We start from the raw sequence: 14,706 nt of genomic DNA on the forward strand, positions 1-14,706 counted from the left end.
AAAAGGAGAGAAAAAAACACCAACTCACTCAACCTTTTGTCCAGCCACAGTAAATGGAGACAAGGCAGCTCCAAAATTTCCTTTTTGGGGACAGTCTGAATCAGAAATTATGTACTTAATGTCAACAGAAGATCTTATCAAGTCACCTCCTGACCAGAGTTCTTCCCCCAATTAACAGGACGCAAAGAGTTCTATCTCTATTAAAGTAATCACATGAGCAGCTTTGAGAGTAGTCACACACAAAGTGTATAAGGTCCACTCACTTTTTATCCCATATCCTGCTTTGTGAACAGCCAACACCTGTCAATTTCTTTTTAAGCTGTGAAAGAGTAGCTATAACAACTTTCATCAAAATTCTGTAAGCCTACTGCATATGATAATAGAGCTCCAAACACACCGTGTGACATTATCACAGCAAACTGAAAGGTCTGTCTGAAGGTGCGAGAAATTCTGAGTGCTAAGCGGGGTTTCCTACTCTGTGTTGTGCAGGAGATCCTGCCACACAAGTCCCTGTCACAGCAGTGAGGCAGAAAAGCAGACTGGATAGCAGAGAAGCATGATGGCTTCCAAATGGAGACATCATTTTTACCCACACTGTGGCAGAGACGTGACAAGCACAGCACACGAGCCTAAATGTGGCTCTGACACCTCACCCCCTCTCTGTCCAGGTGAGGGAATGGCATTGTCTGTGCTAGTGACTATTGAAAGAGGGACCACTTCTACTGCCTGCACTTTCTTGGTGAGAGACAACACCTTTCAAGTTAGGGATGAGATAAACCACTGATTTAAATATATTACCTCAGAGCAGAGAATGAGAATATTCAAAAGAAAACCCAAAAAAATCCCCACAAACATCCTGAAGCAGTCATTCCCTTCAAAACAGGGGTGGGAGGGAGGAAGGAAGGGAAGGAAGGGAAGGAAGGGAAGGAAGGGAAGGAAGGGAAGGCTTTAAAAGGAACAAAAGCCCTAAATTTAAGAAAATTCACCTTTCTGCTTTACCAATTCACTGCATAATTTTTGGACTCTGCAACATGATAAAGGCAACAATTTATCTTGTAGTGCATTGCTTAGAATTTCAACTTTGGGATAGGTGTCTCTACTTTTACCTAAAAACAAATGAAGGATGAGGAGTATCATGATCTTCACTTACTTGCAAAATTTGAATAAGATCTTCTCAAACACTAAAACTGGTCCTGTGCTGCCAAGAATAGTGAGAGGCTGTCCACCAAAAAGAGAGTAGGCAATTCCAGTCATGGATGCTCCAAACAGTGATTCTATTGCACTCTGAATACAACAGAGAGAGAAGTGTCCATAAATTTTCAAACAGGTTCTTTTTGCAATGTCTTAGTCCATAGCCTTCTAAACATTGAAACACCAATATATAAAGGTGATTCATGCAACAGTAAGGAAATACAAACCACGAAACTAGGACTATAAGTTTGTTTTAAAAGTTCAGATTTAACACATACTATACGACCTTCAGTTGCTTCTCCCAGCAGACCACCAAATGTGATGACAGGAGACATGCAAGCACAGTAGAGAAACAAAAATGATGCCAGACACTGCAGACTGAGAGCATCCCTGAAGTCACTCCAGAAGAAGGGAGCTTTTCTTTTGATATCTAAAATTAATCCTCCAAAAAATCTAAAGAAAACACAGAAGAGTTCAAATCAATTAAGGTGGCACACAAAACTTTCTTTTACAATATTGCTTCAATCACACTGCAGAGATGCTACTGTTCCTTGATCAAATGATTCATACTCTTACGCTTCACCCTTCAAAAAAAATAAGTTTATAGGAAGTCTGTCTTTTTAACTTCAACCAGGAAATTATTGTGGTTTTAAAACACTTTTATAAATTCTTCAACTAATCATCCAGACACCAAAGTTCTGAACAGCTGCTTGCTCCCATGCACTAAATCAAACTGTTTATTACATGAAATAACTCTTTACATTAATTAGAGAGGTATCACAGTGCCTATTTGCCTACATCAGCTTCACATTCTTTATTTGAGAACCTGTTCCTAAATACACTTGATGACAGAAATGAATATATGCTACCATTTTTAAAGGACAAGAGCTGTCATCTTTTGTCATTTACACTGTGTCAAGTATAATCAAATATTTAGGAACAGACGGTCCCTTACAAAATACCATACAGCTAAAGTAAATAACCCCACAATGCTCTTTTCCTCACAGGCACACAATGTATCAGATGCTGCAGAGGTAAAGGAGAAGGTGTGGTGCTACTACCTCCTAAATATTAAAACAATCCTTCAAGCTGTCAATTAGCAGATTCTCTGGTGAGAGAACAACTTCCAGCCAGACTGGCCATCACCTGCCCTGCCCCAGTGTACACCAGCACTGCAGCTGAATCTTTACCTTATGCTAAAGGTAGGGAGAGTATTTAAATATCAGGAGACAGCAAAGTAAAAGAAACACCTATTACCCAGCTACACTGCACTAAGGCAGCCACTGACAGCTGATGCCCTTACACCACACCACATTAGATGAGAGAAAACAAGTATTCCTTGGGGCAAATTCTTCATTCTGTATCCTGCAGCCACCAAGATAACCACAGCCTCATGTACCAGGACATATCATGGCTTACTGAGGTAAAAAAGAAATGCTAGAGCTGCACAACCCAGAAACTTCAACTACAAAAGAGCTGTAACTATTCAGAATATACGGCACAACACTATACCAAGCTTCCCTTCATCATGTACAAAACCAAGAAACATTAATCAAGTTTAAGAAAGGTCTGGCCTTTGTAAATATTAGAGAAAGGAGGTTGCAATAAATACAATGAGAAAACTCAAACCCTCTTGCCCTCTCCTGCTCTCTGCAAATGAGCATGTATTGTGCTCTTCAGCTATGTGGCACTTGCAAATCAGGACAAATGCCTGAAAGAAATTATGCACCAAGACACTTCTGAGAGAACCAGACCCTTGTGATTCCCTCTGAACATCACTTTGAACACTTAAGATTTGGAATATGTTTCACTAACTTTCCAGTGCGCTGCAGTTCTGGTCCAGAGTGTCCCCCAGGATGTTCTGCTTCCCCATGGGCTGCAGTTCCATTTGGCACTCCTGGGATCTTACGCTTCTCCTACCAGAAGGAAAAGATATTTCTCGTGGGTTTTAGTACTGAAACAGGCTCTGAAAGTTAAAAGCTTAAACATAAAAATTTCATTTTAAGATTCGTCAGCATAACCTTCTCATAAGCTGTAAAGGAGTTCTATTACCAGACAGTTAATAGTGAAAAGAATTGTGATTCTATGAAATTTAAAGAACTGATCAGAAAAAAATCTTGTATCAGAAAACATTTTAAAGAGTAACAAGCCTTGATCAATTCTTGCAATAAGCTTAGAACAAAAGCAAACAATGGCTATTTGGAATAATCAAGGATGCTTAAGACCACTTATCCCTGAATTCAGTATCTTTAAATACAACTGCCTGTATTTACTCAGGAGAGAACTAGTACTGAACTAAACCAAATGTCAGCACTATACTGTGTGCTTGCAAGTCAAGGGTTCTTCTAAAGAAAATCAACCTAAAATAAAAACAGCATGCAAAACATAGCGACTTTGTTAAATGCTAAATTAATGAGACTTAAATTTCATAATAAAAATTCACCACAACTTTTAAAAGTATCTGAATTTTACACTGTACAGACCTGAGAGGGAACATTTTTAGGTGGTTCTATTCGAATTGTTGGGTCCCACTCTCCAGGAGGGAGAACAGTAACCTGATCAAGAAACTCATCAATTCCAGACACCAAGTCATTGCGGTCCTTTGCTTTGTAAGCAACATCATGGAATACCTGTGAAAAATTGAGACGTGTGTGGGAGGAAAAAGAGATTGAAAAGGAATTCTCTCTAAAATAATGGCCCCACTTCTCTGAAACAGAACACACTTTGTAAAGTTCCCACTGAACAATCTCAGCTTCATTTGAAAATAGCTTCTGGTACTTAGCTCTCATAGATATTCCAGCTGCTACAGAAAAACATCCTTATGGCTGCTAAATATTTGAGAGATTTTGCAGTTTAAACAAAATTAAATCCACTAGAAAGCAACTGTGTGAAATGGAATCTTATTGGTGAAGACATCTTCGCTTATGAATATTGTTTCTCATTTTGTTATCCCCTTACAGCAGTATAATCTGGGCTGTCACAGGATCATGAAATGAGTTAGAATGCTCGTTGTCATCACCAGAATGATTAGCCACATTTCATCTGAAGGATTGGAGATTCCCTATTACACCTCTTCAGTTAGTACAAAACTGAACCATGAATAAAAATACCTCATCTGTCATTAGTGTTGCAATTGATCTTCCAATCTCATGGTATTGTTGGCCTTTACCCAGTGGTCCAAGAAGAATGAACAAAAATCTGCAAATTAAAAGTAAATTTGAGAAATTGTAAAGCATAGATGGTTGAAATGAATATAAATATTACAGAAATATCTAAAATGTGGACTAGAAGAATCTCTCAGATAAACACTATATATAATCTCCTTCAAGATCCTCACACATGCATTTAAACATGAAGCTTTGCTTAGAAAAAGAATATGAAAATAGCTTCCAAAAATATGTCATAAGCTTAACAGGCAGTCTTGATTGAGGCTACCAAAACCTCCTTACATAATAAACCTTAACTTACATAATAAATGTATGCAATTCCAATCTATGTACAGCACACATTATTTTACTTAATTCTGTTAATTCAACAGAATAGTTATGGTTACATAAATTTTTGCAATATTGGAGATGTTAAATTAACCCAAATAAAATAATTTTAAAATAATTTTTACTCCCATTAAGGCTCTGGACAGTCTCTACTTGAGGCTGTAAGCAAGTAAAGTTCTATAAAAGGCAGAGGATTTGTTCAAACAAAATAACTAAAACTCTCAGTTTTGCTAAAATGCAAAAGACAGTACTCTGATGTATATTACTTATTTTTTTATTATTGCACACAAATTTTTGCAGAAACATTTTATTGTCCTAATTAGTAACTATTTTTATTTTGACCAAAAATCAAGAAATCTGTTATTCTCCTCTTCGTAGTTTTTTTTCTTGTCGGAATTTGAGAGAGATTACAAGGAAAAGCTTTTTCTAAAGCCAATTCCCTCAGTGTTTCTTACACACATGCAAAAACTAGAAAACATCAAAAAGTAACATCCAAAGTAACTACAAAGTACAGCTCAAAGAAAATGTTTATCTGGTTAGAAGCAAGGATCTGAGTCTCAGCATTGCATTTCATAGCACAACACGAGTGTGATATGTGAGTGCCCTGAGCATCACAAACTGGAATACATTACCGGCTACTGTTGGAATTCTACTGTCATAGAAACTAAAAGAGGGAAGGGGAAAGAAAGACAGAATGTGTGTAGAAACATATGCACAAATTAATATAAAAAAAAAAGGGGGAGATGGGGGGTGGATTCCGCAATAATAGTTAAGTTAGTGAACACAGATATGGGAGAATCACTCCAGAGTTTTGATCTGAATTAACATCAGCAGGACACAATGTAACCACAGATCTATCCCAATTTTCTTCTATTTGAATACAAGGTCTATTTTAGACTTTTTTTTTAATTCTTCTATTTGTTTTCAGAATCAAAGTACTCCATCAAAAAAAGTTTTAACTTGGAAAAAATAAATTAAAAAACAATTTATGGTTAAAAGTCTCATTTTGTACCAAGCAAAGTAAATTTTTGAAGAAGTAAAATTTTTTTAAGAATATATTTACAGCATGTTCTCCATCCATTCACTCACTTTCCCTAGTCAACCAAATCAAAGTTTGCTTTTTGCCTTTTCTCAATTCCATCTTCATTTTGTTTTAGTTCTGTACATAATTATGCAGTATCACACAAGTAGTTTCAGTTCCAGATGAAATATTCTATGAAATTGAATGAAATATTCTATGAAATTTACCTTAGTAAGATACTTCATCTGGAGTAATACCAGTTTGTCTAGGATAAACTGTGTGTTATAACCTACATTTCTACATCTGAAGTACTCAAAACTCGTATGTGTCTGAATGTACCCACACATCATTTACAGGGTGAGCGGAAGGCTGAGAGATGTCTTTGTCAAAGAGCAAACCAAATTCCTCTCTCAGTAAATGGCAAACCCAAGAGTCACATCACCCTGTCCCCAGAGGGTCCTCAGGGGAACACGAAGCAGGATCAGCCCAGCTGTACCTGGTTGGGATGGGAACTTCAGCCAGGCCTGTGAGCAGCACTGCAGGGGACAACCTGACAAAAGCCACCACGGCGCGGTCCAGGAACTCGAGCTCACCAACCAAGATGTTTGATGCTTCAGCTCCAGGTGGTATCTTTTTCATGAAGTGTAGGTCAACCTGGGGAAAGTATATTAAATTACAACCTAAAAGTTACTCACAGGGGTTTTTCTTTTCCCTGCTTTGTTGACAGAGACTTTCTGATCACTGCACTATAACCTTGGCTATTTCAGTTATGCAGTTTCACTGCTCTCATCTGTTGAGTATTTTTCTTTTCATAAAAATGTTTCTCTAAACCAAACTAGACATTAATTATTTGACTGATTTTTCTTGGAAACAAAGCATTGCAGAATTAATTTATAAAGATAACAAATAAAATTCAAAATATTTTTCAGAATATAGGATAAATCCCCTAGTAATGCTTTTTATCCATACTCATAACAGCATGAATACTTAATAACAATCATAACAGTAGAAGAAATTAAGACACCTTATTTTTCCATAATTATCAATTCTGGAAATCATTAATTCATAGCTCATAGTTGTCGTGTTATTATCTCACTGAGAAGAACAATAGATTCCACTACACACAATTTTCCTTTTTCTACTCTGAGATGCTTTTTTGTTTTCAGATTTAACAGAAGACAGTTGCCCCTCTGCTGAAGTAACAAAATAAGCTATCATGAGCTTTGACAGCCTCAAGAGCAAGAAGAAAGCAGAAGAAAAACTTTGGAATTTTAGGCAGCAATGTTGATTTTTGCAGGATGATAGAAAAACAGAGACACAGCTTCATCATGATATTGCTATAATAAGCTCAAGGTATTTGTGAAGGATTGTATGACTCTAGACTTTTCTCTGTAACAAAGACTGACATGGAGTAATAAAGATATATAATGTATGTCTGATTTAATTATGCACCAGCATTGTCTACATTTCAAAATGCATGAATTTTGTCATTTGCTTTCCTTTTATTAATCTAAACACAACAACAGCAACCAAATCCAATATAAACTGTTAAAGTGGACCATTTTAATGTCTATCTTACAGCCATCTGTCAGTACTAGTTTGCATAGTTTTTGGTAATATTTAGAAAATTGTTTTCTTGCAAATGGCTCTGGCACTAAATCAGAATTCAGATATAACACAGTTGCCTGTGTAATGAAATCTTGGTTTGCTGAGATCACAAAGAGATATCTAATGCTTCCCTAAGCTACAAAGATGAATAAACACCTCACAAAGTTAAACAAGAACCAGATCAACCTGGAAGGTTGGAAACCAAGTACTTTTCAAGGTAAATTGAAAAACTGAGGTAAATTCTGTTCTCCACTCAAATAATGAAATAACTCTTCTTGATTAAATTCATAACTAAGGTTCACTCTGCACCTAATGTTGGTGTCACAGGTTATTTGTAATTGAGAGGAGGAAAGCAGTCTTTCAGGCATGTAGAAATTTGCATTCTTTGCTGAGTTTACCTTGTGAATGGATGGATTAAACATCTAAATGCTTTTAGCATTTAATAATTAATGTCCCATATACAATATGCTACAGTTGTGACATTGAGGTCCTCTAACATGCAGATCACAAGCTTCAAATTTGAAAGAAACATTCTGTCTCCTGTCTACAAGTAAGTATTTCCAGATACTTCCCGCACTATTTCTCAGCTTGAGATTCTAATACTGTCTAACATTGTTTAGGTAGTGAAGAGAACCCCATTAAAAGGAAAGTAGCCAGCAGAGGAGCAAAATGAGCAAACACACCCAAACCCCAAAGGCACTGCTTTCACTGCATAATGAGAGTGGAGGTGGTCCTGGAGTGAATTCACGGCAGTGGCAGAAGCTACATATGTAGAATGCTTCATCTAACCTATGCATAAGGCATCTCTTATCCCAGGTATTTAGCTGGAGAAACCTGATGTGCACGTTAATGTGCACCCTAACCTGAGTCACATTCCTGACCCGACCCTAAATAGTCCAGGCAAGCTCCAATGAAATATAAAACTGAATAACTAATGCAGAGACCATGTCCCTCCAAGGCAACTCAAAGACTGAAGAGTGGTGGACATCTAACGTGAAATCAAACATAAACATGAAGACAAATTTAACACCCAACATCCCTTCTTAGTAAAACATATTAATCAAATTTATTTATAAGCAGGGTTGACTGGCATTCAACACCAGTCAGTTGCTTCACATGGTATTTGAAAGAGCAAACTCTGTCAGTATGGGACAGGGGTTTGTCTCAGAAATAATGTTTCCAGACAGAGCACAGGGATGCTGCTGAGAGAAGGGATGTGGGTACAGTCTCTTTATCAATTTTGTGTTTCAGGACAAATAATGTTCCCTTCATTCTTTGGCATAAAAAGTAGAAATGAGCCAGCTGAAGTTCTTAAGCCATCACCCCCATTCTGCTCAGACAGGGGCTAAAGTGGTGCTGGGACAGATCACCTCCACCTCACCCTGAGAACACAAAGTCCTGGCGGTGGCAGCAGAGGAAGAGCAGTGACACATTTACAAACAGCACAAACCATCTCTCCATGCTCCTGAAGTAACACTCAAGACACTTGCAGTGCCTGTCTCACATTTTTCATAGATAAATACCAATACAATCAACACAGTCTCAATGCAGTTTCCAGATTAAGTCAGCTTTTTGAATCAGCTCCAAATTTGGAATATTAGACATAGCCCAAGGGAGACAGATTAGCAAAGAGAGAATATGTGAGGTAGTCAAAGGTGCTTTTTTTGTAGAAGATAAATGAAATTAATATCTGGAACAAAATTAGAGCAAGAAATCACAATACTCAAGAGAAAATTACTGTACTGCTCTACTTTCCTCTCAATCTGTGCATATAATTCCAATTATAACCGTTGGGAGTTATTGCAATAGCACATTTCAAGGGGAAACTGCACTTATGCATCTTCAAAAGGATAAATGGATCTATTTAAAGTCAGTCAAAAAGAAAGGTATTAGATTACAATCCTTTACTGTTATTTCATTCCTCCTAAAAAAAGCTCTTCCTTTCATATTCCTGATTTCCTTGCTGGTATCCATCACTGCTGAGGTTAGGAAAAGATGAAATGTTGATTTCTTCCAGCTAGTTTAAATGGGAATGGCTCTTTTGATCAGCAAAGCTGCAGCACTACAAAAATAATGAGTGAAAGATCAAATGATGCAACTCCCATTCTTGTTTAATACAAACAGAATTTCAGTTAGAGAACTGATTGGGATTTGGATCCTAAAACACTCAAAGCAACTGGAGAAATGTTCAAGAAAAGCACTACTGAAACTGAAGTAATTCCCTTCAGTTCTGCATAGATTAATTTTGAATAGATAATTTTATTTATATTTTATAACCTTTACAAATTTTACATCTTGATATTAGAGTACTTGCAAAACCAATTAGTTTTACTTAAGACTTTAATATAAATATCATGAAACCAATATTGTACTTGACTGTTTAAAGCATAATTTTAGTTTGAAATGTGTTTAAAGGATTAATATCAGATTTTTAACAACCTGCCACTGTTTATAGATGTTCTTGCATCCTCTACAGAAATGTGGTTCATTATACATTCACAGCCAGCCTCCTTTTTTCTCATTGTCATTGACAGAAAGAATAGTTTCCCCTCTCATTTCAGCCATATACAATTCATAGTCTGGAATGTTCAGTCAAAAATTCAAATGATGCAAATAGCTACTGCTGCTAGGAAATAAGTCTGGCACCAGATGGAGCAATCACATAACTCTACTTTTAGCTCAGCTGCACTAACATTAAAATTCAACAGACTCAAAGGGCTGTTCTTCAGAATTTTGGTTTAAATCACCTTTCTTCACTTACTCAACCTTTGTTGCACTAATGTGTCAGCTGAAGTCATCCATCCCTGTCAGACCTGTCATCTGTCCCCATTGTGACTGCCTTAGGTACATACAGACTTCTTACACAAATTAGGATTCTCCTTCACATTAAAGCTGAGGAGCTGTTTGCTTTTCTTTGCTATCTAACATTGAACTGTCATTGCAATCTCCACTACTGAACAGTTAACATCTTTTGTGAAGTGTACTGAAAGATCTTGGCTTGCCAGAAGAATTAAGTTGTAGGTTTACAGAAACACATTCTGTTTGAGACATCTGGAATCCACGAGTTCAGGTTATAAAAAGCATAGTTTGCATTCACACATCACTTCTACAGAAAGTAAAAATCTGAGGTAAATGTGAATTATAGGAATTCTGAATTACTTTCCTACTTAGATAATTTTCTATTAATTTGTAATGTTTCTCCTACAAATATACACCTATGATATTAAATTCATCTGTGTTCCTAATCTGTGATTTCCTCTTACATATAATTTAGAAAGAAAATGTAAGATTCTGTTTTGTCAAAGAGAAACTGTACTGCAGTGCACACAAAACTTCAATTCTAAAGTGAAATCTACACTTTACAGATTTTCCTGACTTGCACAGATTCATTTTATTTAATTTTAAATATCTGTTTGGCAGCCAGGAAGCTCTCTTCACCATCAGTGAACACTTACCTTGCTGAAGTCAACAGTGCTGTTTTCTCTGCTGACATCATTTTTGTTTTCATTACAGGCTGGAGTAGCCTGTGGGGAAACAACCTGACCTGCTAAAAAAAGTACCATTATTACAGGTCTATAAATAAAGCAACATCCAATGACACAATTATTAGAGCTCTGCATACACTTCATATCACAGATATATGATGCACCTAAACATGGCATTTTAATTAAAAACTTATTTAGAATAGCACATTCTCAAAAGATAGAACATTCATCATGTGTAGCTAGGAATGTGAGAAGGTAATTTCAAAAATATAAAAGATACTGTTGGATATTAGAAGACAAAATTTCTATACCAATTAAAGGATACAGTTCTAAAGATATACATTTGGGGAAAGTCCTGCCTTCACACAGCTTTTGTAAATAATTTGAGGAGCTGCCAATTTTGGGTAATATCTGTCTACAAAAGTAATCCTCATTGACCTAATAGGATTACGAATTTTCACAAAGTTACTCATGTGTATAAGAATGTCATGATTATAACAACTACAAAAAAACAACATAAAAGTGGACTGGTATAAAGATAAATATATTGGAAAATAACTGATTTATAAGCTCAGTATTGAAAAATGTGATTATGGACATGTATAAAACAAATGGTTCAGTAAACACATTTTCAAAAAAATTCCTGTGAGGATTTAGTAAAATATTTTAAAAGAAGTATTAAAAATTTCTCAAGATGAGAAATGTTTTAATACACCTCAGTCTTGTGGAAACAAAGAGCAAGTATTTTGGCAAACAGAATTTTGCCAGAAAAAGCTCAAAAAGAAAAAAACAAAGTCAAATAAATCTATGTCAAATGAAGCATATTTTTACTTAAAGCCAACATTGCCCCTGCACGTGGCCAGAGCCCACCATGCACAACCCGAGGGTGTGGGGCTGGCACAAACCCCACAGGGCACAAAGCCCCCGGGGGCACTGGTCATGCCCTGCTTGCCTTCACTCTTTCTCCCTCTCTGGCATGTCAGAAGCCACACACAGCTCTGAGCACCACAATCAAGTACAAGAGAAAGTACCAAATATATGAGCCAACTATCTCTTACTGCCCTAACACATACCCAGGAATAACTACAGAGTCCAGCTGGCCCAGAGTCAGCATCTCGTGCCCAGCATATATTTGTTTCCATAGCGAATAAAGTCTCTCATATGACTGAGAAATGATGATGTGAAAACATTGGTTCTGGTGAAAATCAACCTAAACTTGCACAGTAACAAAGACCATATGTTCATGATATTTGAAGATGAAGGCAGTCAGGAAGTCCTAAGCTCGGCACATTGTCTGGGCAATGCAGGAGCCACAGTGTGGCCCCTCACACTGCTGGGGCTCACTCCTGCAGCCCAGGCAGGCCCCGGCCTCAGCCTGGACACCGAGCACTGAGCAGGATCCAGCCTGGACATCGAGCACTGAGCAGGATCCAGCCCCAGCCTGGACACCGAGCACTGAGCAGGATCCAGCCTGGACACTGAGCACTGAGCAGGCCCCAGCCTGAGCAGGACCAGACACTCACAAGGGCCAGTCAGCCCCTGCCAAAATGCTGAAGGATCCAGTTTCTGTCACAGCTGAGCAATACAGGAACCCTGAGTCTGGTCATGAATTCTCAGCTGAAACACTTGCTCAAGGAAAATGCTGGTTTTCATGAAAATCAACATGTCATTTTCCACTAGACAAATCTCGCATGACACAAAACAGGTTTTAGACTCATGTGTGCATCCTGGCAGCATAGACAGATATTGCACTTTGATTAGGTAGTACATTAACAGAATGTTTAAAAATATATTGCTAGAAACCCTATCTTTAAACTGCAAGTATTTCCGTTTTTCTCTCTGATTTAGGGCAAGGACAGATCAAAATAAGAATAGAAATCAGGGCTTTTGTTCAGCTCTAGAGTGAAATAAACAGAGAATGACAAACAGACATGACAAGCATGTTAATCTAAGCAAGTAGAATAAAAATAAAGTCAGGATTCAAATTTACATATGACAAAAAGAAAGGATTGATTTTAGAAATCCACATATTAATGTAAAGTAAAGGAATATAAAAAGAGGCTATTAATTCCTACATGTCACGGGAGAAATCTTTTGCAAAACAGAAGCCTGAAATTATTACATATGCAAGGTCTTTACAAACAGTCATTCAATTTGTCTGTTTTAATTAGAACTGAAAGAAAAACAGAGTTCCATCATTGTTACACCATCATCTTTACAATATGTGTTCCAGGGCACTACTTCACATTGTAATTCTTTTTCTGTTTGTTTATTTAGCAGTCCTTGAATTATTTTCACAGGAATCATCCTGCAGTATTACAGCTATTAAAAATCATTAATAGAAAAATTATATAAAATTTATTTCTATTCTATTTTGGAGATTTTATTAATGTGACAAAAATAATCCTTCCCCTTATTCAAACAGAGAAGGCATAAAGTGCTCAGGGAAAGCTTCTGTCTTCAGTTACTCACAAAAAACTTAAAATCTAGTAGTAATAGAAAACCTGCTGACTCTTCATTTTTTTCTTTTTAAACACTCGTCTATACCCAAGGATGTATGAAAAGGGAAATAGTTGTAATAATTACTCATACTAATATACATATTACATTAGAAAGAAGCTACAGGAAAGTAACAGAAATAGTAGTTCATTATCTTTCTTTTGCTAATTAGGCACTTGCACTTTTTTTTTCTGGACCCAAAAATTCAAGAAAATGAGAGCAGAAATATCTGCCAGAGAAAAATATATTGACCAACAAAGGAGTCAAAGCATGGACCACTTGTTTAAATACTGAAGTTTTAACATCATAATTGGAGGTGTCAAAAGCAATCAAGCATAACAGTCCAGAGGACTTTTAAACATTGTGTCCACATTTCTTTTAGGAGATAAATATGTAAAGATATACATATAAGGAATAAAAAGCCACCACCAGTAAGTATGTGAAGTTTTTAAGAATAGCATATGTTCTTTTTCTGTGCCAACAGAAGACCTCAAACTTTGATTTACCCATATGCTGGAGTAATCTGAAAGAACACAAGTTTTACCTTGAGGCAGAAAGACATGTTTAAATAGCTCTACAACTTCGGACAGCTTTCTGGATCATGGAACAACAAGTTTGGGTTTTTTACTGTATTGAGTAGCAATCAAATATACAAGGCAGAGACAACAGGTAATCTCTTTTCACAAAAAAAACCATCAAAGTAACCCCAAACTCTAGCCAGATTTTAAACATTTGTCATGGTTTACTACTTCTTTTGTTTGAGCTGAAAATAAGGGGTTTAGGCTGCTACAAATGGTGAAGGCATAAACCATCAACTCCCTACAAGAGGGAATAAGAGCAGCAACAGCCTCACCATTCCATTCTTTGCTGCCCTCTCCTCACCAGCTCCATTTCAACACTCCAAGCAAAATGGTTATTTGCACACAGTATTGGGTAAATACAGAATTTTGTTCCTCAAGAGTGCAATGTAATACTTTTAGTCACTATAAAGCTGAAGCCTGGATTTTTCCTGCAGTCCACCTACATAAAGCACGTGAAGAGCTGCATTCATCGAGAATTCATCAGAGCCATTCACACAGTTTTAGGAATCAAATGCACAGTGTGGTATAATTGAAATATCCAGGGTACATACAAAGGAATTTAATACATAACAGATAAAACCATGCTATAATTGGTGTAACAGCTTTCCTATGTAATAAAAAGTCAATATCAACACAGTTTTAAATTCATGTTTTAAAAAATTGCATATATAAAAAATATGCGTCTTTTTTAGATAATGTGAAATTGCCAGAGCTTTGACTAGAGCAGGAATTCACACAAAAAGCACTCTTGCATGCAAAGTCAATAGACTTATAAATCAAAATAAGGTCCACATTTGTTACAGTAATAGAAGTTTGCATTTGTAGAT

General features: G+C 36.7%; 1 protein-coding gene across 8 annotated transcripts in view; it reads right to left on the reverse strand.

The window, feature by feature from the left end:
* SLC4A10 (solute carrier family 4 member 10) overlaps positions 1-14,706 on the reverse strand; it is a 146,423-nt gene that overhangs the window by 34,195 nt on the left and 97,522 nt on the right. For 6 of the 8 annotated variants that reach the window (XM_064718542.1, XM_064718544.1, XM_064718540.1 and 3 more), the window contains 7 exons: positions 10,770-10,861; positions 6,203-6,360; positions 4,302-4,389; positions 3,675-3,821; positions 3,007-3,107; positions 1,470-1,644; positions 1,151-1,284 (listed from right to left, as the gene is read on the reverse strand). In XM_064718542.1, the coding sequence (XP_064574612.1) occupies positions 1,151-1,284; positions 1,470-1,644; positions 3,007-3,107; positions 3,675-3,821; positions 4,302-4,389; positions 6,203-6,360; positions 10,770-10,861 (895 nt within the window). The remainder of the gene's footprint in view (positions 1-1,150; positions 1,285-1,469; positions 1,645-3,006; positions 3,108-3,674; positions 3,822-4,301; positions 4,390-6,202; positions 6,361-10,769; positions 10,862-14,706) is intronic. The other 2 variants (XM_064718541.1, XM_064718548.1) reach the window with 1 other exon arrangement.

This window comes from Zonotrichia leucophrys, chromosome 7 (assembly GCF_028769735.1).
Source record: "Zonotrichia leucophrys gambelii isolate GWCS_2022_RI chromosome 7, RI_Zleu_2.0, whole genome shotgun sequence".
Classification (NCBI taxonomy): domain Eukaryota; kingdom Metazoa; phylum Chordata; class Aves; order Passeriformes; family Passerellidae; genus Zonotrichia; species Zonotrichia leucophrys.